The 26926-nt window shown below is 36.6% G+C and overlaps 2 protein-coding genes across 2 annotated transcripts in view; one reads left to right on the plus strand and one right to left on the minus strand.

The window, feature by feature from the left end:
• The window catches only part of LOC127451149 (serine/threonine-protein kinase LMTK2-like), a 63204-nt gene extending 44157 nt beyond the window's left edge, over positions 1–19047 (minus strand). Inside the window, exon 1 of the mRNA XM_051715608.1 lies at positions 18570–19047. Coding sequence (XP_051571568.1) covers positions 18570–18660 — 91 coding nt within the window. The 5' untranslated portion in view covers positions 18661–19047. The remainder of the gene's footprint in view (positions 1–18569) is intronic.
• Positions 19048–23771: 4724 nt separating this feature from the next.
• LOC127451191 (parvalbumin beta-like) lies at positions 23772–26405 on the plus strand. The gene is made up of 5 exons (XM_051715687.1): positions 23772–23881; positions 24300–24379; positions 25340–25472; positions 25621–25730; positions 26155–26405. The coding sequence occupies exons 2-5, from the start codon at positions 24319–24321 to the stop codon at positions 26175–26177; spliced, it is 327 nt and encodes a 108-aa protein (XP_051571647.1). The 5' UTR covers positions 23772–23881; positions 24300–24318; the 3' UTR covers positions 26178–26405.
• The last annotated feature ends 521 nt before the right edge of the window (positions 26406–26926 follow it).

Genomic DNA, 26926 nt, shown 5'->3' on the forward strand with positions numbered 1-26926 from the left:
TGAGAACTTAAGAATTTTTCAAGAATTGCACTTAGGAACGTTCTTGCGAACTTCTTATAATTTATCCTAAGAACTTTCTTCATTTTTTTTCTTAAGAACATTTTCGTGAATCCGGCCCCAGACACCTTAAAACAGAGCATTTCAGACAGAGGGCCAGAGACAGGGTGGAAAATTATTATATAATGACTAAATTATAATTGTTTTGGTCCAAAAATACAAACAGTCACAGCAGCAGGGTACAATTTAATTGTGTTGCGACAAACATTCACTCTCAGCGTAAATAGGCCTTAACAAGGTAACCAAGGAAAACTGTTCTCAATTAATCTCTCTCTTTGAAGGATTATAGGATGAGTCTGGTCTCTCAGCAATTTGCAGCTAAACTATTGGTGAACATTCTGCCATGGATGTGTCTGACAACAGTTAGGAAGTCAGTGTTGAAAGGCTGGATCAGCATCGCCACCTGTTCTGTCACCACACTAGCATTAACACTGCTCTCCATTCCACTCATCAAAACAAAAAATCTCTCCTGGGGTCACAACAGAAGGCAGTATAATTGGTTGCAAAAGATTCTCAAGGCAGGTGAGGTCAGTAACACAGATCTGAGATCAGATGAGCTGGACCAGCAGTGTCATGTGTGTGTTTGTCCTGCTAACACAGTAGTTTGTCTTGTGCAATTAGCCAACAAGGACTTATATCAATGACTTACATGTTAACGCAGATCTTTCAGCAGTGGTTGGCATGATCTCCAATAATAGTAATAAATGTTGCACCAGTAACCCTATAGCCAGTATATAGCCCTGTATAAAAAGCCATTTTAAACATTTATTCCATTTAAGATGGTTTAGTGTACTTAGACAGGGTCTAACTCTTGTTCTGCAAAACTCCCATCACATTCACAGTTAAGAGGAGTCATATTTGAAATCCTGCAGCATCAAGGAGGATCTTTTGGTGCTCATTGCCCAACCCAAACTAGGGCTGGCTGGGTATATATATATTCAAAATATTTACAATTTATCTGTGATGATTTGAATATTGCGATGGATTTAATTAGCGCTGCAGGATAAATCAGCGGCAAATGTATTGGGAAAATCTAATAATTATCACCTCGCTAATGGTATTATGGCTGATATATTCCCCAAAAATGTATTATGGTTATATATAGTCCCATATATATGGTATCATTGCAAAGAAAACTTTTCAAATTTTCTTTTTCTGATTTGACATTATATCATGTCACCTGTAGCTGAATAACATTTTCTGTTGATTCAACAAAGCAATCAAACGTTATAGCATTTCAAAAATAATAAATCCTAGTGTAGCCTCTCCAAACAAATAAAACATAATAATTGTACATAAGTATTACTTACACATGCAAACACAACAATGACTAAAGGTTTGCAAAGCATGCAGACATTATTTTAGTAATGAGATTTCACAGAATTTAATTCTGTGCCATTTGAGTCATCACTGAGTCTGTGTTTTGTACTTGGCGCCATCTCCTGGTGGCCATATGTAACAGTCACCAATCACATTTCTCTCTGCCCTAATATGGATGATCTTTGCACCGATCTGAACCCAATCCAATTGGTTTAGCGATGAAGTCATCAGATCCAGGAAAGCTAACGTGTTTTCAGCCAGACTGCAAGCCAGATGGCTGTTTGCACATTGTGCTTGATGTCAATAATCTAATGATCTATGCCTCTGATTACCTTGTGCATGGGCTCCTTCGAAAGATAATCACATCCTCTAAGTAATGGTATGTGATATAATACATTTTGTTTGATTTTCATGAAGCGAAACACGGCATATAAGCAACACCTTTTCACATGAAACATACACGCATACACAATATACACAATACACACACACACATGCAAATACACATGCTCCATGAGAATTTTGCAGATTTCCACAGAACAAAGATCTACAATCTTTGGACTGTAACTTGTTTGTGTGTTCACCTAAACTCCTTGGTGCAGAGTCAAATGACTCAAAGAACTAACCTTGCAATTACACAGAGAGCTCGGGGACATACATGAGACACCAGTTGTTAAGTAACCAGGAGAGATGTGACCCAGGCAAATAAAATAAACCAGGGACAAGTTAGGCTAGCTTGATTTGCCCACTAACACTGTAAAGTAACAATCAAATGTGCAGGACAAAATTTAAAAACCAAAATTAAGAGATTGAACTAAATTACATCCAACACTTTAACCTGCGGTTATTTTTTTACATACAACATCAAACTAGATACCTTAAGCTAACCAAGTGCTACATATACAACAAATCTTGAAGTGGCGAGTTACCAAACATGCAGTTTTATCTCTAGCAACCAACAAATGTTTCCTCCATCGGCCAGGAGGTTAGACAGCATGATAGATTGCAATTTACAAATAAAGAATGATGTGAAAACCACATTTTATGTAAACCATAAACAAAACAAAACAAAAAAAACAAAGGAGAGTGATGCAAAGCAATGGAAAGTTGGTCACAATCCTGTGTCCATCATAATAATATTTTCATGTGCCATGACTTCAGTAAAAGGTAAAAATGCTATTCTTGGGGTCATGAGATGTTGTCTCTTTGGACACTAATCTTTATTTATGGGCAGTCTCAGTAATAATTTATGATTCTGACACAATTACATTATCTTTTCTTCCGAAATGCACCTTAAAGACAGTTTGTGCTATATGTCGTTAAAGGAATATTCTGACTTAAATACAACAAATTGAACATGACAGGAAGATTGTGAAGATTATAAATGACCTGATCTGCAAATAATTTCCATATGCATACTGCCATTTTAGACAAATGATAAGAATATTATATTGTGTAAATGTATTATTTTTACCCCATTGGCATATTTAGTTACATAAAAACTGACTAGGTAAAATAATTATAAATTTACACCTGGATGACGATAAGTGATGCACCAAAATTCTTGTGCGAAACCAAAAATTCTGAACACATTGGGCCAAAACTGATGATTTTGATTATTCTAAATTAGACTTTGTTTGGAGTAATTAAATTCTAAATGTTATTATTAAGAAAGCACCAGAAACCATTTTTCTATAAAATTTCATTATAAAATAGAGTAGACAGAAATGAATTACATACAAATAATGTGGATGAACTTCTGGTTAAGAATAACCAATGTCATTCCTGTGAGTCAGCTCTATGTCAACCGTGATTACAGATAGTTATGACTCTTCCCTGCCAAGTACCTTTTTGGAATCCTCGTGCAGATCAAAGAGAAATTAAAGCGGGTTTATTTTTAGCAGAGTTGAAAATTATACACAAATTTGCACAGATGAGGCATCATGACCTAGTGGTTAGCACACAAGCTTCGACACATTGAGCTGAAGTGCTCTTATAAGCATCACAACCTAATTATGCCAGTGAAACTCCTAAAATCAGATGGAATCAAAGCATTTCCTATGATTGGGACGTAAAGTAGCAGTATTTGATGTGAAAATGTAACAAGACAATGTGAAAAATTCCGATGTTCTCAGGATAGAGTGTCAAGAATATGGAGTGAGATCAATAACAAAGGTTTATGGTCTGGTACGTTTACATGCATGGCTATAATCAAGCTACGGCAGGTTTATGCCTAGTCGAGCTACAGTCTTCATCTGTATGTCCAAGTATAGGCAACTTAACACAATGCATAATGCAATATTTGAAGGGTGTCAGCTAGAGGCAGACCGATATATAGGTTTTACAGATTAATCTGCACCAATAGTTGCTTTTTGGAACGATCAGCTATCGGAAAAAACCTATGTTGATAGTTTTTTCATCATTTCGTCGTTTCAAAATAAGAGTCCCCGGTGTGTTTTGGGCTTGTTTATACTTAAATGTCTTGCGTTATGCACCAAATCGTAATTTTTTGTCTGGTTACTATTGGGATTTTGTGTTGAACAAAAAACTGCATCTGGGATTTTATTCATTTTCAACACACTGGCAGCCAAACGTTTTGGAATAATATACAGATTCTGCTGTTTCATAAGGAAACTGGTACTTTAATTCACCAAAGTGGCATTCAACTGATCACAAAGTATAGTCAGGACATTGCTGATGTAAAAAAATGAAAAAAGTCATTTTTAATCAAATCTAGACGGGCCCCATTTCCAGCAGCCATCACTCCAACAACTTATCCGTGAGTAATCATGCTAAATTGCTAATTTGGAACTAGAAAATCACTTGCCATTATATCAAACACAGCTGAAAGATATTTGGTTTGTTAAATGAAGCTTAACATTGTCTTAGTGTTTGTTTTTGAGTTGCCACAGTATGCAATAGACTGGCATGTTTTAAGGTCAATATTAGGTCAAAAGAAACAGCTTTCTCTAGAAACTCGTCAGTCAATCATTGTTTTGAGGAACGAAGGCTATACAATGCTTGAAACTGACAAAAAACTGAAGATTTCATACAAAGGTGTACACTACAGTCTTCAAAGACAAAGGACAACTGGCTCTAACAAGGACAGAAAGAGATGTGGAAGGCCAGATGTACAACTAAACAAGAGGATAAGTACAGTGCATCCGGAAAGTATTCACAGCGCTTCACTTTTTCCACATTATGTTACAGCCTTATTCCAAAATTGATTAAATTCATTATTTTCCTCAAAATTCTACAAACAATACTACAAAAAAAATAAAAAAAATCACATGTACATAAGTATTCACAGCCTTTGCTCAATACTTTGTTGAAGCACCTTTGGCACCAATTACAGCCTCAAGTCTTTTTGAGTATGATGCTACAAGCTTGGCACATCTATTTTTGGGCAGTTTCTCCAATTCTTCTTTGCAGGACCTCTCAAGCTCCATCAGGTTGGATGGGGAGCGTCCGTGCACAGCCATTTTCAGATCTCTCCAGAGATAATCAATCGGGTTCAAGTCTGGGCTCTGGCTGGGCCACTCAAGGACATTCACAGAATTGTCCCGGAGCCACTCCTTTGTTATCTTGGCTGTGTGCTTAGGATCGTTGTCCTGTTGGAAGATGAACCTTCGCCCCAATCTGAGGTCCAGAGCGCTCTGGAGCAGGTTTTCATCAAGGATGTCTCTGTACATTGCTGCATTCATCTTTCCCTCGATCCTGACTAGTCTCCCAGTTCCTGCCGCTGAAAAACATCCCCACAGCATGATGCTGCCACCACCATGCTTCACTGTAGGGATGGTATTGGCCAGGTGATAAGCGGTGCCTGGTTTCCTCCAGGCATGACGCTTGCCATTTAGGCCAAAGAGTTCAATCTTTGTTTCTCATGGTCTGAGAGTCCTTCAGGTGCCTTTTGGCAAACTCCAGGCAGGCTGTCATGTGCCTTTTACTGAGGAGTGGCTTCCGTCTGGCCACTCTACCATACAGGCCTGATTGGTGGAGTGCTGCAGAGATGGTTGTTGTTCTGGAAGGTTCCCCTCTCTCCACAGAGAAACGCTGGAGCTCTGTCAGAGTGACCATCGGGTTCTTGGTCACCTCCCTGACTAAGGCCCTTCTCTCCCGATCGCTCAGTTTGGCCAGGCGGCCAGCTCTAGGAAGAGTCCTGGTGGTTCCAAACTTCTTCCATTTACGGATGATGGAGGCTACTGTGCTCATTGGGACCTTCAATGAAGCAGACATTTTTCTGTACTCTTCCCCAGAACTGTGCCTCGATACAATCCTGTCTCGGCGGTCTACAGACAATTCCTTGGACTTCATGGCTTTGTTTCAATCAAGTTGTAGAAACATCTCAAGGATGATCAGTGGAAACAGGATGCACCTGAGCTCAATTTTGAATGTCATGGCAAAGGCTGTGAATACATATGTACATGTGTTTTTTTTTATTTTTAATAAATATGCAAAGATTTCAAAAAAACTTCTTTCACGTTGTCATTATGGGGTATTGTTTGTAGATTTTTGAGGAAAATAATACATTTAATCCATTTTGGAATAAGGCTGTAACATAAAATGTGGAAAAAGTGAAGCGCTGTGAATACTTTCCGGATGCACTGTACATCAGAGTCTCTAGTTTGAGAAATAGATGCCTCACATGTCCTCAGCTGACAGCTTCATTGAATTCTACCTGCTCAACACCAGTTTCATGTACAAGTGTAAAGAGAAGACTCAGGGGTGCAGGCCTTATGGGAAGAATTGCAAAGAAAAAGCCACTTTTGAAACAGAAAAACAAAAAGAAAGGTTAGAGTGGGCAAAGAAACAGACATTGGACAACAGATAATTGGAAAAGAGTGTTATGGATCTTAACCCCATTGAGCTTTTGTGGGATCAGCTAGACTGTAAGGTGTGTGAGAAGAGCCCAACAAGACAACCACATCTGTGGCAAGTGCTACAGGAAGCGTGGGGTGAAATGTCATTATCTAGGTTTGCTAGTCCGTCTTTGCAACAAACAAAAAACACCGGTACGATTGATCGAACTACACCGGTATGATTGATGGACTACAAAATAGGGGTAGATGATATTAATAATTTTTCTAATTATTGGAATTGTTATTTTGTCTGATCTGATTGCCAATAAATTTTCAAATGTGCTCCGTTGGCTCTGATGCCACTGCCTCTCTCTGAAAGGTTACTTCTCGTAATCTGGCTCAATGTACCACCCACAGTATTATCGGATTGGTTATGTCACGAGCAAATGGCCAATCAACACTGTTCTCCGTATTAGTGTAGGAGAGGTGGGAAAGAGGAAAGCAGCGAGAGAAAGATGCATCACTGAGAGGACAAGCTGTTTTCAAAGGTAATAATGCGGAAACTGAAGTTGCAATAAACATAACAATACTCTATGCCAGCGGTCACCAATTAGCAGACGGTGGTCCAGACCCCAGATTTGTTCCATTTGGACCGTGAGACATCATGACAACGGTTGCCCCATCTCACCGTTTCTACACTTTAGGTTAGCAGCGCGACAAAATAAAAGAGCGGTGTACAAGTGCTCCGGGTCACTGATCTTTCAGCACTATATACTTGCATATTTTTCTCTAGCACCGAATATGCTTCATTAATGCCCTTCCTTGCTCCACACGCACTGCCTCTCTCAGAGTTTTTAATATAACCTGCAGCAGTGCTCAATGCATCATACAGTATCATGACCAAGATGAATGATCTATCAATGTATGAATCAAATTCACTCTGAAAGTCGTCACAGTTTTCCATGCATCATTTTTATTAGGCTATACCCATGTATGTGGTTACAGACAAATGATTTAGAACAGTGTAATCGCTCATAGAAACTTTTAACTTCTCCCTCTTGCCTGCTCTCGACTCCAGTATCTCGCACAGTCACTGCATGGAGACGGATGACGTAAGCTCCACTGTCTTCACTCTCATTGGTACTCGCTTCCGAATGTCGCTTGTCATTTGCATAGTTAAACTTTTCTCAACTTTGTCTTGTCGCTCGCCACAGCGACCTCTGTCGCCAACGGTCACTGTCGCTTGTGTCGCCGGTAGTCGCTTAACTTTCATTGAAAATTAATGGGATCATATCGCTTTGTCGCTCTATGTGGCCGGCGGTGTGAGCAGGGCTTAAATGTAAATACATGGATCTGTTCCAAATATGCTGTGTGAGCCTGCATTGATGTTGTATAGGCCTAGATATGGATATATCCTGTCTGTGCCTGTATTATTATTTTTTACTTAAACTGTTAATCATGCTTTAATAATTCAAAGTACGCTTGAATAAATCTTCCTTTTTACTGTAGTGCATAAATCTCAAAATGTGATTCTGGGTGAATACGACTCTAAATGATGGAGCAGGTCAAAAATGCAGCAGCTTAAAGAGCATAAACACAAGTCGCCACCTCTGACAACAATGACACAAATACGTCTCCGGTCACTATTATTCCTTTTGTGAAAAACAGCTGACAACAAACGCAAAACACCAAGTCTTTACACAAGTTTACAGCTGCAAGCAGCAAAAAATGTCTGCGAGTATCACATATTGCTAAATATATTAATAAATTGTCAACCATCACAATTTCAAAAGTGACTCCTGTATTCTGTACACACATAGAATAGAGGATTCATTTAAATGTGGTTGTCACTTACTAAACTTAGCAGTGTGTATGTGGCCACTGTTTACCTGTTAATTTTTCACCTTTTATCAGATACTTCTATTCACAGTGATTTACAGTAAATGTATTATGGAGACAATCCACCTGGAGTAAACTGAGGTAAAATGTCTTGATCAAGGGCACAATGGTCATAGTTCATGGATCAGCCCTTACAGAGTCTGAACTTACAACCTTTTGATTAGCAGCCCAGTTCTTTAACCACTTGGCTTCACCACCCAATTGTGCAGAAAGGAGGTCAGATGGTTAATTATTAAAAAAAATGGTGGCTTATTCCTGAGACGGTTTAAGACATTAAGAACATGTTAAGGAAGTCTTAATAAAAATAATAAAAAAAATAATAGTTTTTTTTGATGAAATCTTAATAAAAGCTTTCATCAAAATAAGCTGGCCAAACATGACAGCCCTTACGTTTATGATCAGGACATGTAAAATACATCTAACGTCAACTTACACGAGCAAGGCAGGGTTGAGCTAGAGTGCATTGCATATGTCTTGAAACAGAGTAAATCAATAACACCGCTGCACTGAAAATTAAGCAAGCAATGGCCAAAAGGTCAATGCATCACATGAGAAAGTGAAACTAAAAAGAAATCAGGGTTTCAGCTCAGTAAGTATAAGGGTTACTGTAGAAAAGAGGTGGGCAGTATGACCAAAATCTTCTATCACAATATGATTAACTGTTTATCACAGTAACCGTATATACCACAATGTAGTTATCCTTGGCTGGAAATTCAATATAACCATGTGATAATGCCCATTTGTCAATAATCCAATAAATTAAACTATATATTACTTTATAATTATATAGAGCACATTAAGTACAACTTATAGTGAAAACTTAAAGAAATAGTAAAAATGAAATTTATCTCATTATTCACTTACCCTGATGCCATCCCAGATGTGTATGACTGTCTTTCTTCAGCAGAACACAAATGAAGATTTTTAGAAGAAAACAGAGCTCTGTCAGGTCCTCATAATGCAAGTACATGGGTGCCAGCACTTTGATGGTCCAAAAGTCATATTTAGGCAGCATAAAAGTAATTCACTTGACTCCAGTCGGTCAGTGAATGTCTTCTGAAGCAAATCGATACGTTTGTGTAAAAAATAAATGGATAATTAAAATGTTTTTATCTTTTAAAAAGTGCTTCCTGCCAGCAGCTGATGCATCACGTAGCTGTCGCGTAATGCAAGCGTGTCGTCGAGTTCACACGAGAATTTGGAAGTGGCGCTTACAACAGAAGAACGAACATCACATGAGAGTTTGGCCATTTCAAACAGCATCAGAGCCCTAGATGGAAGTGCCTATTTAAAGTTAAAAACGTTTTAATTATCAACTTACATAAACCTATTGATTTGCTTCAGAAGACATTCATTGATCGACTGGAGTCACATGGATTACTTTGATGCTGCCTAAATGTGAACTTTTGGACCGTCAAAGTGCTGGCACCTGTGTAAGTGCTCTATCTTCTTCTAAAAATCTTCATTTGTGTTCTGCTAAAGAAAGACAGTCATACACATCTGGTATGGAATCAGGATAAATGAATAATGAGAGAATTTTCATTTTTGGGTGAACTATTCCTTTAAATTGCTCTCATTATAATAGCTACATGAAGCTGTCTATACTACAAGAGAGTTTACAGAGAAGACTATAGCTTTCTGCTTGGTGTTGGATTTTTAATATACCACAGTATAGCAGAAAAGATTGATACGCTTCAACTGTTGCATGGTATGTACCATCGTATTACCCAGCGCTACTGTGGTACAATTGAGTGATGTCTTGATCGTTACTGTCGGTCAGTGCTGGTGCTGTAGATTGAACTCCTGCTCTTCTGCTGAGTGGCATGTAGTGGGCAGTTGCAGGATCACCTCCCCATTTGTTGTTCTTATCTGACTCATGGGTTTATATCATGACTTGGCAAGCATCACAAATTATTCAACTACTTCACAGGCCAATAAACACCAAGCTGCCAGCTCTTATTTTGGTTCTCTTGCATAATAAAGTGATCTTCACTTGCACAGAAGTGGAGATGACCCAACTGGACACAGTAGTGTATTCTCAAATTGTCCTGTGTGTGGATAGAGTAGACAGGTGCTTTAACTCCACAGCTGTTAGTGCTGACCAGAGTCCGTTTGACATCACAGTTGGGTTCGTTTGGTTGGCGTGAAGTAGGTTTTCCAAATTTGCTCATGTGAACTCTGGTACGGTTCACAGCTGGCATGAAACCAATTAAAATCCTGTTCCATCCCTATAAGATGAGTATTACCCCCAATGGGTTCCTCAAGCCATTTTTATTTCTATTTGAAACATCAAACAGGCTGTAGTAAAAGATTGGCACTATGAACAAGTGTGTTTATATTTGCTAAAATTACAAACTTTATCCGGCTCAACCTCTTCTGCTAGACTGCTCATGTGTTATGATTGGGTACAAGCAGTATGATACTGCAAAAGTCCAAATGAAAACAAACAATGATGCTTAAAGGAATAGTTCACCCAAAAATGAAAATTTGCTGAATTTACTCACCCTCAGGCCATCCAAGATGTATCTGAGTTTCTTTCTTCATCAATTCAGAATTTAAGACTTTTAGGATTTCCGGCCTCCTCCTCTAAACAATGCAAGTGAATGTCCTCCATTTTTTGACGGTCCAAAATGCATATTTAGGGTGCATCAAAATAATCCATCGACTCCGGTCGACAAATAAAGTTTTTCTTAACCCAAACGATTTATTATTTTGAGAAACAAAACAATATTTATATACTTTTTAACTACAAATGTTCACTTCCGTACATCTATGTGACGTGCGCTCATAAGAGGGATGACGTAAGCTCGTTGGTAAGGTCACGTGTCACGTGGAGGAGGAGTCAGGAAGCGCGTCATTGTTTAAATTGTTTTTTTTTTTAATTATTATTATTTGGAAATGATTTTTATTTTATTTTTTTATATTGTTTTGAAATTGTTTTGGACTGTTTTGGTTTGTGAATGGCACAAGTTTCTCTTGTAAACAATGACGCGCTTCCTGACTCCTCCACATGACGCGTGACCTTACCAACGAGCTTACGCCATCCCTATCATGATTTGTAGTTAAAAAGTATATAAGTATTGTTTTGTTTCTCAAAATAATCAATCGTTTGGGTTCAGAAGATCTTTATTTATCGACTGGAGTCATGTGGATTATTTTGATGCACCCTAAATATGCATTTTTGGACCGTTAAAAAATGGAGGACATTCACTTGCATTGTTTAGAGGAGGAAATTAAATCCTAAAAGTCTTATATTTTGTTTTGATGAAGAAAGAAACGCCGATACATCTTGGATGGCCTGAGGGTGAGTAAATTATCAGCAAATTTTCATTTTTGGATGAACTATTCCTTTAAGCCACCACGTTTTGTGTGAAACGACAACACCTTTCAAACTGCAGGCAGAGGGTGTTTCAAAGGATGGCTTGGTCTTCTTGAATTTCAAGTCTGTTATTGGGAATTAAGAGGAGCAAGTTGAGTCAAGTCAACTTTCAATAGCACTTCTTCCACATTTAGATCATCTGCATGGAACAATGTGAAACTGCAGTCAGAGCCAAAAGACTGCATACTCACACTCTACACAGCTGACCAGAGAATAGGTGCAAACTGCAATAAAATTAAAGAGAGTAAAATAGAAAGACTGAATGACAACATTCTGCTTAGGGTAGTAAAACTGCACCAGTACGTTGAAAAGAATCAATATGACGAAATGAAATAGTTGATAATACTTAAAACAATAATTCCCAATGTTTAATGCATTTATTTGCTGAATTTGTAATGGTGTAAACATTCACCCTATAGTGGAAGCCTCTGATTTAAACTTCAGTAATAAAAATGCTGTTACGATCGATTAATTTTGGTGAATCAGTTCAGACTGTCCATTTCAATTAATCGATTCACTTTTGATTCAATGATTTGTTTGCATAATTACTCAAATACACTTTTACACCTGTAAACTAGGACTGCAACTAACGATTATTTTGATAATCGACTAATCTAACGAGTATTAGAACGATAATTCAACTATTCTGGTGATTATTGCAATGATTAATCATTAGCTCTTAACCAACTATTCAGCTTGTGCCCTGAATTAAAAGGTTGTATTAAATGATCTTACTGACAATAAAGAGAACAAAATCATTTTTTTTTTTAAATACCTCTAAATGACATTCACTGAATTAAAAGGAAAAAAAAATACTTGGATTTTTATTAAGTTTATTTCATTAACAAATTCACAGCAAAAACAATTCGTATTGTTATCAAGTGTTTTTGATCTAAAAATCCTTAAATATCTTATATGTTGCTTCTCAAGTAAATGTATCTTGTTTTAAGGATTTTTAGATATTTTAAAATACAGTTGTGGCCAAAAATATTGGCACCCTTGGTAAATATGAGCAAAGAAGGCTGTGAAAATTGTCTTCGTTTCATTCAACAAAAAAAAAAAAAATCTTCTAATGGATATCAAATAATTGCAAACACATCACAAGATTTATCATTAAAACAAATATTTGTCAAATATATGTGTGACAAAATGTTTGCACCCTTTTATACAATACTTTGTGCAACTACCCTTTGCCAAGGTACCAGCTTTGAGTCTTCACCTATAATGCCTAATTAGGTTGGAGAACACATGGCAAGGGATCTGAGACCATTCCTCCATACAGAATCTCTACAGAACCTTCAAATTCCGAGGTCCACGCTGGTGGATTCTCCTCTTCAGTTCACCCCCCAGTTTTCTATGGGGTTCGGGTCAGGGGACTAGAATGGCCATGGCAGAACCTTGATTTTGTGGTCAGTGAACCATTTTTGTGTCGTGTGTATTTTGATGTGTGTTTTTGATCATTGTCCTGCTGGAAGATCCAACCACGGCCCATTTTAAGCTTTCTGGCAGAGGCAGTCAGGTTTTGATTTAGTATCTGTTGGTATTAGGGTTGCGCACTATCTTGCGTACTAACGAAATATCACGATACCAAAAAATTTCAACCGGTATGATATCATCTTTTTGTTAATTTCAGTACCATATTAAAGTATGCTGCCGTTAGCAAAATGTAATGCAATGTGGAAGTTTTGAAATCAGACCATTTGAAAGTAATAATAAAAAAGCCTCTATATGGCCAAGCGTGATCATTAAACAGCAGAATAATGTTATTTAATGAAATACAGTAACATGTGCTTCGCGCCACAGTATAAATAAGAGGCGCCTCTCTGCCCTGTCATCTCCACACACACACAGGCATGCATACGAACACACACACAAGCACGCACACAAACTACTGTGAAACTACTTCAAAGAGTTCTCATCAAAAAAATCCTCCACGTGCACAATGACAGCTTTGCAGATCCTTGGCATTCTAGCTGTCAGTTTGTCCAGATACTCAGGTGACATTTCACCCCACACTTCCTGTAGCATTTGACATAGATGAATGTCTTGTTGGGCACTTCTCACACACCTTACAGTCTAGCTGATCCCACAAAAGCTCAATGGGGTTAAGATCCATAACACTCTTTTCCAATTATCTGTTGTCCAATGTCTGTGTTTCTTTGCCCACTCTAACATTTTCTTTTTGTTTTTCTGTTTCAAAAGTGGCTTTTTCTTTGCAATTCTTCCCATAAGGCCTGCACCCCTGAGTCTTCTCTTTACTGTTGTACATGAAACTGGTGTTGAGCGGGTAGAATTCAATGAAGCTGTCAGCTGAGGACATGTGAGGCATCTATTTCTCAAACTAGAGTCTCTGATGTACTTATCCTCTTGTTTAGTTGTACATCTGGCCTTCCACATCTCTTTCTGTCCTTGTTAGAGCCAGTTGTCCTTTGTCTTTGAAGACTGTAGTGTACAGGCATTTCAAGCATTGTATAGCCTTCATTCCTCAAAACAGTGATTGACTGACGAGTTTCTAGAGAAAGCTGTTTATTTTGACCTAATATTGACCTTAAAACATGCCAGTCTATTGCATACTGTTGCAACTCAAAAACAAACATAAAGACAATGTTAAGCTTCATTTAAAGAACCAAATATCTTTCAACTGTGCTTGATATAATGGCAAGTGATTTTCTAGTATCAAATTAGCAATTTAGCATGATTACTCAAGGACTAGGTGTTGAGTGATGGCTGCTGGAAACTTGGCCTGTCTAGATTTGATCAAAAATTACTTTTCCCAAATAGTGATGGTGCTGTTTTTTACATCAGTAATGTACTGACTATACATTGTGATCAGTTGAATGCCACTTTGGTGAATTAAAGTACCAACTTCCTTCCAAAACAGCTAAATCTGTACATTATTCCAAACTTTTGGCTGCCAGTGTGTGTGTATGTATGTGTGTATATATATATATATATATATATATATATATATATATATTTGATTAAAGCTGTACAGTATGTATTTGATTAAATGCAATTTGATCATAACATTTAATTAAAATATTTAACATGGAATCCAGAAAATTTAAACAGAAAGTCTTAATTTATATCTATAAGACTTTATGCAGTTCTTTTAGACAAGTAATTTTCTGTGTAATTTCATCAAAAATCTGAGGTTTTTTTAATTTGTTGCCTAAGTATCGAGTTAGTATCGATACCGAGGTACCAGGGCTGGTATCGTACCGAAGCCAAAATTTTGGTATCGGAGCAATTCTAGTCGGTATTTGATAGAGTCCATGATGCCATGCATCCAAACAAGATGTCCAGGGCCTCTGGCATAAAAACAGCCCCACAACATTAAAGATCCAGCACCACATTTAACCGTGGGCATTGAGTACTTCATCTCTGTGTGCGCCAAACCCATCTCTGGTGTTTGCTGCCAAAAAAAGCATCTGACCATAGAACCGGGTCCCATTTGAAGTTCCAGTAGTGTCTGGCAAACTGAAGATGCTTGAGTTTGCTGCTGGATGAGAGCAGAGGCTTTTTCTTGAAACCCTCCCAAATATCGTGTGATGTAGGTGACGTCTTATTGTAGTTTTGGAGAGTTTCTGACCCCAAGAGCCAACTAATTTCTGCAATTCTCCAGCTGTGATCCTTGGAGAATTTTTGGTCACTCGAACCATCCTCCTCACCATGCTTGGAGACAATACAGACACACTTCCAGGCCAATTCTTAACATATCTAGTTGATTGGAACTTGTTAATTATTGCTCTGATGTTGGAAATGGGCAGTTTCAATGCATTAGCTATTTTCTTATGGTCACTTCCCATTTTGTGAACTTTTGCTATACATCATAACTATATACTTTGGTCTTACCCACTGTGGCTTGCATGTTACCTCACATAAATGAACTGGCTGAAATGGCTGAACAATTTCATGTACCTTGTCACTCAGGTGTACTAAAAAAATGTAAAATATGAATGGGAATATACTTCAGATATATTTTACTCAAAAGAATTTCTAGGGTTTTTTTCCCCCTTTTCAATTAGTTTACTTCAATTAAAGGTTACATTTTAGTGAATATTTTGAAATAAAGATCAAAAGGATAAACAATAAAGACATTTTTCCACAGCCTTCTTATATTTACCAAGGGTAACTGTATTAAAATATACTAAATATCACATTCAACATTTTCCGATAACAATTTTTTTCTTCTGCAGTATAGCTCCTAAAGTAAATGTAAGAAATTTTAGATATCTATATTGGAAAACAAACCAAAAAAGACAAATGAGCAGTCCAGTGAGCAGCAGTTCTGCAGACGGAAACGCCTTGTTGATGAGAGAGGTAAAAGGAGAATAACCAGACTGGTTTGAGTTGAAAGAAAGGCTACAGTAACTCAGATAAACACTCTTTCGGGTTCCACTTCTGTCAGCCAAGCAATGGTCAGCATTTGACTGATACTAAACATACAGTACTGATGTTTAAGCTATTTATTGTATTTTTATTTATTCTTTATTTTAATGGTCAGCATTTGACTGATACTAAACAGTACTGATGTTTATTTAGCTATTTATTGTGTTTTTATTTATTCTTTATTTTAATGGTCAGCAATTGACTGATACTAAACAGTACTGATGTTTATTTAGCTATTTATTTTATTCTTATTTATTATTTATTTAAATGGTCAGCATTTGACTGATCCTAAACATACAGTACTGATGTTTATTTAGCTATTTATTTTATTTTTATTATTCTTTATTTAAATGGTCAGCATTTGACTGATACTAAACATACAGTACTGATGTTTATTTAGCTATTTATTTTATTTTTATTTATTCTTTATTTTAATGGTCAGCATTTGACTGATACTAAACATACAGTACTGATGTTTATTAAGCTATTTATTGTGTTTTTATTTATTCTTTATTTTCTCAGTGTTCATTTGTAGAATTTGTTGACAATGTATAATAATGTCAAATGTTCTTTGATAAAAATATTTAAGAAAGCAGTCTTCTGAGTACCTTTGCATAGTCATATCGGTGCAAAATCAGTGAACAATCCATAGAAAAGGTCTGTTTTCATTCCAGCTCAAAAATTAACTATATCGGCCACCATATAGGTAATCTGTGAATTGTCCCCCTCTAAAATCGGTATCGGTTGGGCTCTAAACAACACGTCTGGATAACTCACTTCAGGTAAACATCTGATGTTGTTTGAGAAATGTTGTTGACTCAGAATATTATTTAAAAGATCCAGTAATCCACCTCATTGTGTATCTTCAGATTTTGCAAATATCTCATTAGTTCTGTTTTAGCAAGACTCTAAAAGGATGTGCTAAACATTTTATTTTGACAGTTCTGGGTTGCCGCAACTGGAAATGCTTCAGGACCAGACATGCGCAGTATCCAATTCCTTTGATATTGTTTATGTCCTTGAAATGGTCTATTGTGAATATGGTGGGTTTTTTTATCTCTTTGTTTCACTGCTTTACATAATTTGTCAAAAGGAATCACTAGCTAGTTTTTTGTTTATCATATCACAGATAAAAAAAATGTTAAAAAAAATCGCAATATCACATTTTGTCTAAATCGTACAGCCCTAGTTTGTGCATATAAAAGAGAATTATTAGCTAAATACAATTACTTATTGTGTTCATTTACTGAAAAACAGAGTTAAAAACATGCCTTAATCAGATAAATTTATGATCAAATATCAGATTTTATGATGCCTTTCTTGCTAAATTTAGTAAAGGATCATAATCAATCAAACTGTTGTCAGAGCAAATATTTACACCCATAGCCATGACTGTTGACATCAAGTCAGATTACAACCCCTCCCTGGCTTTTTTAAAGGCTGCCATTATGCATCATTATTCTAGGCTACAACAAGTGCACTATGAATATGACAGCTCCATGAAGACCAAGAAACCAAATGAAGAGGCTCCATATGGGATACAGCTATTTGTCAGCTCCGACTGCATTATACTGCCCTGACTGCTACACTCTCTAAATTATCATCGTCAGTACACACTAATTAAACATAAGGCTTCATTGAGAGACGAATGGCCCCAATTATTCTTGACGAAAGATGTCTTTGCAAATGTAAAACTCCCAAACTTCCAAAAAAGCACTAAGAATTACCATGTATTTTTTTTTCTTTTTTTTTTTACATGGTACCAAAATATCATATTGAGTTTTAAAGTGGTCTTTGCCCATTTAAAACTCATCACATGACAATGATCCATCACCACTGATAAGAATGGAATTTCTAGCTTACGCATATACTTACTGTAACTCCTGCTACCTGTAATGAGGAAATAGACCTTGGTCTCACCTGGAGTAACCATTCAAATCCTTCGAGTAACCTATCATATGAGGCCTTTCTTTAATCAAGCAGTGAGTTTTCGCCACTGCCAAAAGTTCGATGACAGTATAAATCACTTAGCAGACTTGCTTTACTATGACCCCAGCCATTTATTAGGACCATTGAGAAAGTCGCCACAACAAATGTGTAGGCCTAATAGACACCTCTTACACACCTATTACATACCTTACAGGTAACCTTGAACAGCTAACATGATCAAATCCACGTATGAATCACAGTTCAAAACAATGATCAAGCTGAGTTAGTTTATTTGTTGATAGTTGTATAGCTTTGCACAATGTCAAGGTGGTTTGTTTATAGGGAGGTCAGCTGTCAACTCACCTACTGACACCACTAACAAAAAAATACCATGGTATTTCTATTGTTTGGGACATGACACTGTGATATAATCATGGTATAATACTATGAAATACCACATTATATGGTATACATTAAAGTTAGGTGGTGTTCTATGGGGAGTTCAGCTGTCATCTCACTTGCTTACACTACTACCAAAAAAAAAAAAAAAAAAAAAAGCACAACGTACCACCATGTTGTTGTTGTTTTTTTGACATGGTATCAAAATATCATATTATTTAGGACATGCACCAATATCACGATAATACCATGTTTCTTTTTTTTGTTTGTTTTGTTTTTTTGACGAGTACCATGTCAATACCATGGTGTATCCACCACAATGCTAGAGTGACAACATGAGTGAAAGCAATAAACAACACACTGCAGTATGTCACTGACAGTGCGCAACATCTTACCTGAGTGTGTGTACGAGACTGGAGCAGCTTGTGCGAGTGTGATGAATCCCAGTAAACACACATACACACCTCCACGAAGAGCCTCCATCATCAGCACTGCCTATAAACGCCTATTACATCTAAATAATTTACGTATAGGACGCCTTAATAGGATCATCTATATACATATATATGTTTGTATCAGTGGTCAAAGAGTCATTTTGTGTGATATTAGTCCTGTGTCGTGTTATGAGCTGTTGCAAACACGACAGTCTGATGATATTGAAGATGCTAAGCTAATGCTAAACGCCACCGGCGTCTTATTTGCTGTTATTTATCATCCTTTAAACTCGCTTGTTTGTTTACTACCTCTCTACGACGACTAAATGCGCGGATGTGTCTTCTCCCAGCATTGTAATATTCCTGCGTTGACAGAAAAATCAAAAGCGCAGTAAACACAGTGGTCCGGCATCAACTATCCATACTAGCGCCATGTTTCGTGACGTCACGCGTCGCGTTCATCAAGCTATAAAATGCCGGTCACGTCACGCGCGGGCGGCGGTGGAAGGAACATAAATTCTTTCGCGCGCGTCCGCCAGCGTTCCTCTGATGAATCACAATGTTATTCACATGTATTAGCTATATGTAATGGCGAAACCTGTATGAGAAGGGAACACTGTTACCGCACTACGGTCAAAACATGCAGTACCATATAGTGTTGTTGTTGTTGTTGTTATGGTAACGGACAACATTTTTCTTAAAAAAACACTGTATAACAACAAACACTTTCCTTTGTTTGTCACTATGCACTGCTAATTTCCCCTGATACATGATTTAATTGCATGCAGTAACAACAGCTACATATTTAGGGCACATTTTGAGTTCCTCCATCAAGAGTTGAAGGAACAGCTTACCCAAAAAATTTAAATTTTCTCATAATTTACTCACTTTCCTGCCATCCCAGATGTGTGTGACTTTATGATTTTTGAAGAATATTTCAGCTCTGTGGGTCCATACAATACAAATGAATGGTGACCAGATATTTCAAGCTCCAAAAAGCAGCATAAAAGTAGTCCATACGACTGCAGTGGTTTAGTATATGTCTTCTGAACCTTCAGAATGTGAAAGTGGAGATTTATAGTAAAAAAGGACTTAAATATTGATCTGTTTCTCACTCACACTGATTGAAACACTTCAGAAGGCACATACTAAACCACTGGAGTCATATGGACTACTTTTATGCTGCTTTTATATGCTTTTGAAGCTTGAAAGGTCTGGTCACCATTCACTTGCATTGTACAGACCTACAGAGCTGAAATATTCTTCTTAAAATCTTAATTTATGTACAGCAGAAAAAAGAAAGTCATATAGATCTGGGATGGCATGAGGGTGAGTAAATGATGAGAGAATTTGTATTTTTGAGTGAACTATCCCTTTAATAAAAAGTGGGGCCTTTAGCCCTGCTCTACCCTTCTTTTAACACAAAAAAGTAAATCTGTTTGTCGATTCTTGTTTGCGACCCTTCAGTGCCATTTTAGGCCTGCAGAAAACACATTGAATAGTATGTTTTATCAAACCATTTTGAAAGTACAGCTAACGAAGAAAATCAAGCGAAACTCTAAAGCTAAACTTTGAGTAAAAATGACAGAAATGATTGTGACAAGTTAAATTGCTGGAAACAAATATGTTGTTTTTACATAATTATGAAATATTTCGGTAACACTAATATTAATGTTCTCTTTGTTAAGGGTTTAAAAAGGGGTTCATTAATGATAATTGGTCATTTACAAATGCATTATAAATCACTGATATGCAGTTATAACAACATGAACAAAATGATAATTTTTATGCAATACTTGCAAAATAGTGAGCAATTTAACTTGTTAAATGTTATAAATGCTTAATAAATACACTTTATATTTATATTAACCATTTAAGCTCAGATTGGCCCGCCGACATTATGACCTAAATTAAACAAGTGCTTTGAAATTTGCAGACAAGTCAGAAGTGTTACATTTTGATAATTTATTAATAATTTTGCACTGCACATTTTATTGTAATCAGTAAAAACGTCAAACTGATCAAATGTGCCATATGTTGCTGGAAAGCTCTCAAAGAGTAGAATACAACCAGTCCATTTGTTTTACTCACAGAAAAAAATATAGCTAATAATAGCTAAATATATGTCTTTGACATACATGTTACATGTAAACAGGTGTTGCTTATAAGCCGCGTTTTTACTTACAACATCACAAAAAATAAACAGAACATAAAAATTATCATTACTTAGAGGAGGGAATTCCCATTAAAACAAGCCCACACACAATGTAATCGGATGCATAGATCATTAGATAATCCACACGAAGCACAATGTGCACACAACATATAATGTGCTATCTAACTGAAACTAAAATGATCAGCAGCCATATCACCTTGCAGCTCTTACCTGGTTGCCCACTAAAGCTAAGCAGGGTTGAACCTGGCCAGTACCTGGATGGGAGACCTCCTGGGGAAAACCAAGGTTGCTGCTGGAAATGGTATTATGGAGGCCAGCAGGGGGTGCTCACCCTGTGGTCTGTGTGGGTCCTAATGCCCCAGTATAGTGATGGGGACACTATACTGTAAAAAAGCATCATCTTTCAGATGAGATGTTAAAGCAAGGTCCTGACTCTCTGTGGTCATTAAAAATCCCAGGACACTTCTTGTAAAGAGTAGGGGTATAACCCTGGCCAAATTCTCCCCACTGGCCCCTATCTATCATGGCCTCCTAATAATCTCCATCCCTGAATTGGCTACATCACTCTACTCTCCTCTCCACCAATAACTAGTGTGTGGTGGGCGTTCTGGCACACTATGGCTGCTGTCACATCATCCAGGTTGATGCTGCACACTGGTGGTGGTTGAGGAGATTCCCCCTATACTATGTAATGTGATTTGAAAAAACACTATATAAATATAAGGAATTAATTAAAAAACCTTTAGCGATTAGATGATATCAACGGAAATTATGCGGTAATTTGTCCAGTGTCGTGGAATGCTACACCAGTCGTATTAGGATTCAGATCTCTGCAACCAGAGGTGGAAGTCATCCAAATATGGGCTGAGAGGATTGCTTACTCTAATTGCATTTGGCCACCAGGAGATGGCACCAAGTACATGACACATGCTGCATCCCAATTTGCCTACTTATACTATGCCTTAAAGTGTGCACTATTTTTGTAATGGAAAAGTGTCTACTTTATAGTGTGTATCAAAAAAGTGTGCAAATATTGAGACATACTATCATGTCATTAAATCAGGCCTTGAAACAAAAGACCCTTCTGTCGCATTGTTACATGTATCCTATCACCGTACACCGACCTATCAGTCATCCTGTTACAGTTACCTGACGTTCCTCATATCATTTTTTACAATCTTTAATTTTTCATTCTTCATTGTATTTCATTTACGATACTCTACAATGTTTCCTACCTTACTGGAGATGAAACTGCGCATCTGTCGCGGGGTGTTTCATGTGGAGATACGCTGATGTTTTGATATAATGATGCACGTAATGTGTAGTTAATACAAATCAAACTTGTCTCTTTTCCTATCGTTATCTCTTTAAATGTGTGATGTTTACAATGTGCTGCAGATGAAATATAACACTGATAACAGTTATATTTAAAGTAAAATATCTGATCTTATGTTTCACCATCAACTAAAGTAAAAATCTTGGATTATCTACCTAACTTGAATGTTATACCATGTTGGAAAGACAGAGCACTTGAATGACAATGTGCTGGAACACGTGTTTTGTTTATATGTTTGTGATATCCCCATTTTTAATCAATATGGTGCTGACACTTTTCCTTAAAGATAATTTTCGAAAAAGAAGCTCTTAAGAAATATCCAACATCCACCATACATGAGCATCCAAAATAAGCAGTACAAATTCAGTAGATGGACATAAAATAATTATTAATCATTCATACCCTTTTCTGATCAGTGTAAATAAAGCCGCTTGATCGTTCGCCAATTAATGAGCCGATCAGTGTCTTCGTAAGAACAAAGTAGTTTCTCTTCACAGCATTCAACCAACATCACATTTAATGTTGTTTTATGTTATAAAAACATTATGAAGATATGATGTGCCGTCAGCCTCACCATCATGTTTGTAGTTTTTCAAGTATTACAATTGTATTCTGAAGCAAACGGTCTAATTCCTCTTCCGTCGAGCAAGGGATTGTTGGCAATATTAGTTGAAAGAGAGTTCATGGATCCACACTTCAACAAATTACCAGATATAGTAGACCATCCGGGCAAGTTTGGGACACTCATTTCAACATACTATGGTTTGGGACACCCTAATTCTTCTCTCGGGCACTGATGGGGTCCGGTTTGGAACACAGGGACAGACTCAATGATGACTCAAATGACACAGAATGGAACTGAATGAGATCTCGTTACTCATGCCTGCATGCTTTGGAGAGAGAGCATACCTTTAGTCATTGTTGTGTTTGCATGTGTAATTAATTCTTATGTACAACTATTATGTTTTATTTGTTTGGTGAGGCTTTTGGAAACTATGATAATTAATTATTTTAATGCTATAACTTTTGATTTCTTTGTCATGTCAACACTACCTTTTTACTCAGTTACAGGTGACATTATTGGGAACAAAACAAAAGCAGTTTTTCGAGCTTCCTAATTTACAACCTGAGATATATAATGTCAAATCAGAAAAATAAATAAATAAGTTAGAAAAAGAAGAAGAGGAATTCAGCAGTTTCTTAGGCCGAGAGCCTCATAATTTATCATAATCTATATCATTAAAACATTTGAAATTTGTTCTTTAAAATGATGAAATAGCTCACTATTAATGAAACCCTTTGTAACCCTTAACAAAAGGAACAGAAATGTAAAGTGTTACCAATAATTTTCATTCATCATCATCATCTCTTTGGGGCTGTTTCTGTGTGATTTTTCTATGTGATGTGGGTCATGCAATTATGCGTTCTCCACAAACTAGAACAAAGGTAGATCATATGTCCTCCTAGCATCATTACAGGTCTCAGTAGTAACCCAGAGCCAATGACATCTGAGTTCACCTGACTCCCTCATGTGCCTATGCAAAAATAACATCCCTTCAAACCAATAGCTGTCAAAAATGATCTGCTCTGATTTGCTAATGAGGAGGGAGGTGTTTTGTGGTGAGGAAGGCCTCCTTAGGTTTAAGGGCATGGTTGTCACACTCTTTGTGCACTTTACAGAAGTGAAGGAGAGGGTCTCTGTTCATTGTTCTGGAAGATACAGGCTGTGGTCACACATAACTTCTATAACCAGTACAAAAGGTTAGTGCCCGTTTCTTGATTTAAATTTCACTGTTAAAATCAGCTTGTTATTGTTTTTTTAAATATCTGTCACAGAATTAATTTAATAACTGTGGCAGTTGCATTTTTTTCATTACTTTATGTGTTCCTAAGGTTAATTCATGAAGTAATATGAACTTAGCAGCATCTTTGTTTTATATATATATATATATATATATATATATATATATATATATATATATATATATATATTAATAATCTGTGTGTTTCTGTGTACAACAATGAAATATGAAGGAAAAACTTGGAACAAGTTCTAAAAGATGGATTCCAGTCATTTATAGACTATGATGAGACAACTTGTAGCTGATGCTTTGAAAATATGCAAGTAGGCAGATACAAAACTTCTAAATGTACCTCTAAACATAATGTATTGTTTCAGAATTTAGTTTAAAATTAAAATGGCACTCTCAGCGGTCCTGAAACAAGACAACATCTCTACAGCTATCCAGGCTTGTCAAGGTGAGAACATAGCTGCTACACACGCACACACACACACACACACACACACACACACACACACACAATCACTCATCTACACTAATACATAACAAATATTTATGCTCACTGCAACTACACACACATGCGCAACATTTCTGTTATTTTACACATTAGTGCATGCATTCTAGCTGCATAAGTCGCAGCTGCACAAGCACACAGGTATAGACGCACAGGGAGAATCCCTCAGGCCTGTGCATTGGGTTGATTGAGGTATCCAGGCAGTCAGGGGGCAAGGGAGCAGTTGCAACCAGGATACCAGTGTGTTTGTGCCAAGCATCCAAGACCACATGCTTACCAGCCATGCAAATTTCAGACTGCAGTCGTGCTTTATTATGCATTACAAAAATATGTGCAATTCAACAGACAAAAACAAAAAACAAAACACACTTTCCAAACCAATGCAAATATCAATGTTTTTATTCAAACACTATCAGGTTTAAACTTCACCACATGCACAATCTTAGAAAAGATTTGATACATTTATATTTGAGATTGTATATAAAGGGCACAATTTGCTACTTTTCTTATTTAAAATTAACTATATAATGGGCTTAAAATTAATGCAGCTACAGAAAATTTGTAATCTGCAATAAGGATCTATTTCTACATGATCTAACCCATAAAAATGACTTTCGTTGGTGAAAACCTAATTTGTCAGGGAAACTTAATCAGACTAAATAGCATTCTTAATTGAATAAAAGTAGTAAACCACCACCACATGAACCAAATTTTTTGTTACCTAACACACCATTTTTTTTTACATTGTATGTTAATTAATGCAGCTATTAATGGAATTAATACAGCTACATTTGTTGTAAAACAATCAAAAAGTCAAAACTGGCAAATAGTTGTAATTCCATTTGTTCTTTCCTTTAATTCTCCCTCTTACATTTTACTGTCCTCATATTTGTCGTTTTACAGCCCCGGGATCTTTCAACTACAAGTCATTCTTTGAACAAGTAGGACTGATGGGTAAATCCAGTTCAGATGGGGAGAAGGTGTTCAAGGCCCTGGACCAGGACAAGAGCGGATTTATTGAAAAGGAGGAACTAAAGTAAAGCATTCTTGTTTATTTGGGGATTTTATCTCATTATATATCTAATAAGTTTATACACAACAGGAAGATTGTTGACACATGAATTTTGGCAGAAGGTACATTACTCCTCTGATTATTTCTCGCTGTTCTTTGATTGTGTCTCCAGACGCTTTCTCCAGAACTTCTGCTCAGGCGCCCGAGAGCTCACTGAGGCAGAGACCAACTCTCTCTTGGAAGCTGGAGACTGCGATGGAGATGGCAAAATTGGGATGAAAGGTAAAGCCAAATCAGCAATTAGGCCCTTCCAAAATAGGCCCTTGGGAGCTCTACTCCTATAGAAAGCAGGGCCCCTTCTTCACTGTCTGGCTCCTGCTTTAGCCTTGGGGATTAATCAGCTCTACATACACCAATTCTAGTCACTTAAACACATACAGACATACTGAGTATCGTGAAAGACTAGGAATTCTCTAATGGGAATTCTTTTCCTCCCCAGTCAAATTCAGATGTCTTTCACGCTAAGTGTTTGACTCTGTGAAGAGATAACTTGATTTAAGAAGTATCCACTTGTTGATATTTTCAGCATGTATCCCAAACATATTCTGACATTATAATTTAAGTAATGGAATGAAACAATATTCTTTTTATGAATTTAATTGGTTAAGAAGAATTTTCCCATGTTTTTTCTCTTTCTTTTTTGCAGAATTCTGTTCCTTGCTGAACTGAACATGTGGCAAACGGCTGACTTGAACTTTCTGCTACATTCATTTAATGTTTCTCTCTTATTTATTTTGCATATATTATCTGTGAGTTGCTTTTTATATTACATATGAAGATGTGCTTAGAAAATCATTGTTGAAATTGTGAACATTTATATTCGGAACAAAATAAACCCATTAATTTGCTTCTGTAACTGGTAAAAAAAGAAAAAGAAAATGAAACTGCTAAATAAAGTCTCTTTAAAAAGTCTCTAAGAACTGTAATACTTTTATTCAACTTTGCTTTTAGTGTGGCTTTTTCAAGTGTATGGAAGTATGAAAACAACAATAAAATAAATATCTAAAATAATAAAATATAATAAAATAAAATGAGGAGAAGTGCTGCTCAAATTATATCTAAGCTGTTTTATTGCGTATAAGTGTTTGGAAGCATAAAAACAACATTAAAAATAACAGCAATAAAATAAAATAAAATAAAATGAGGAGGGCTGTGCAATAAAAAGTAGGTGTCTGAGCATGGCAACACCTTTGCTTAGTGTTTTTTTTTTGTTTGTTTTTTTGAAGCATAAAAACAACATATAAAAATAACAGCAGCAACAATAACATAAAATAAAAAAAGACAAGCTTTTAGACTGTTGGAAGACAACCAATCAGTCAATTTAATGTTGCATGTAAAGGGTGTTATGAAGGTTTCACGTTCACATTGCTATCATTCTGGTTCCTATAAGTCATTTGAATTCAGTAATAATTCATAAT

Source organism: Myxocyprinus asiaticus, chromosome 14 (genome assembly GCF_019703515.2).
Source record: "Myxocyprinus asiaticus isolate MX2 ecotype Aquarium Trade chromosome 14, UBuf_Myxa_2, whole genome shotgun sequence".
In the NCBI taxonomy this organism is placed as follows: domain Eukaryota; kingdom Metazoa; phylum Chordata; class Actinopteri; order Cypriniformes; family Catostomidae; genus Myxocyprinus; species Myxocyprinus asiaticus.

Bases quoted from the DNA above. Each gene is read 5' to 3' on its own strand.
- LOC127451191 (XM_051715687.1), top strand. From the start codon at position 24,319: ATGGCACTCTCAGCGGTCCTGAAACAAGACAACATCTCTACAGCTATC. The intron at 24,380-25,339 runs GTGAGAACATAG...GTCGTTTTACAG, and splicing joins AGCTATCCAGGCTTGTCAAG to CCCCGGGATCTTTCAACTAC. The intron at 25,731-26,154 runs GTAAAGCCAAAT...TCTTTTTTGCAG, and splicing joins TGGCAAAATTGGGATGAAAG to AATTCTGTTCCTTGCTGAAC.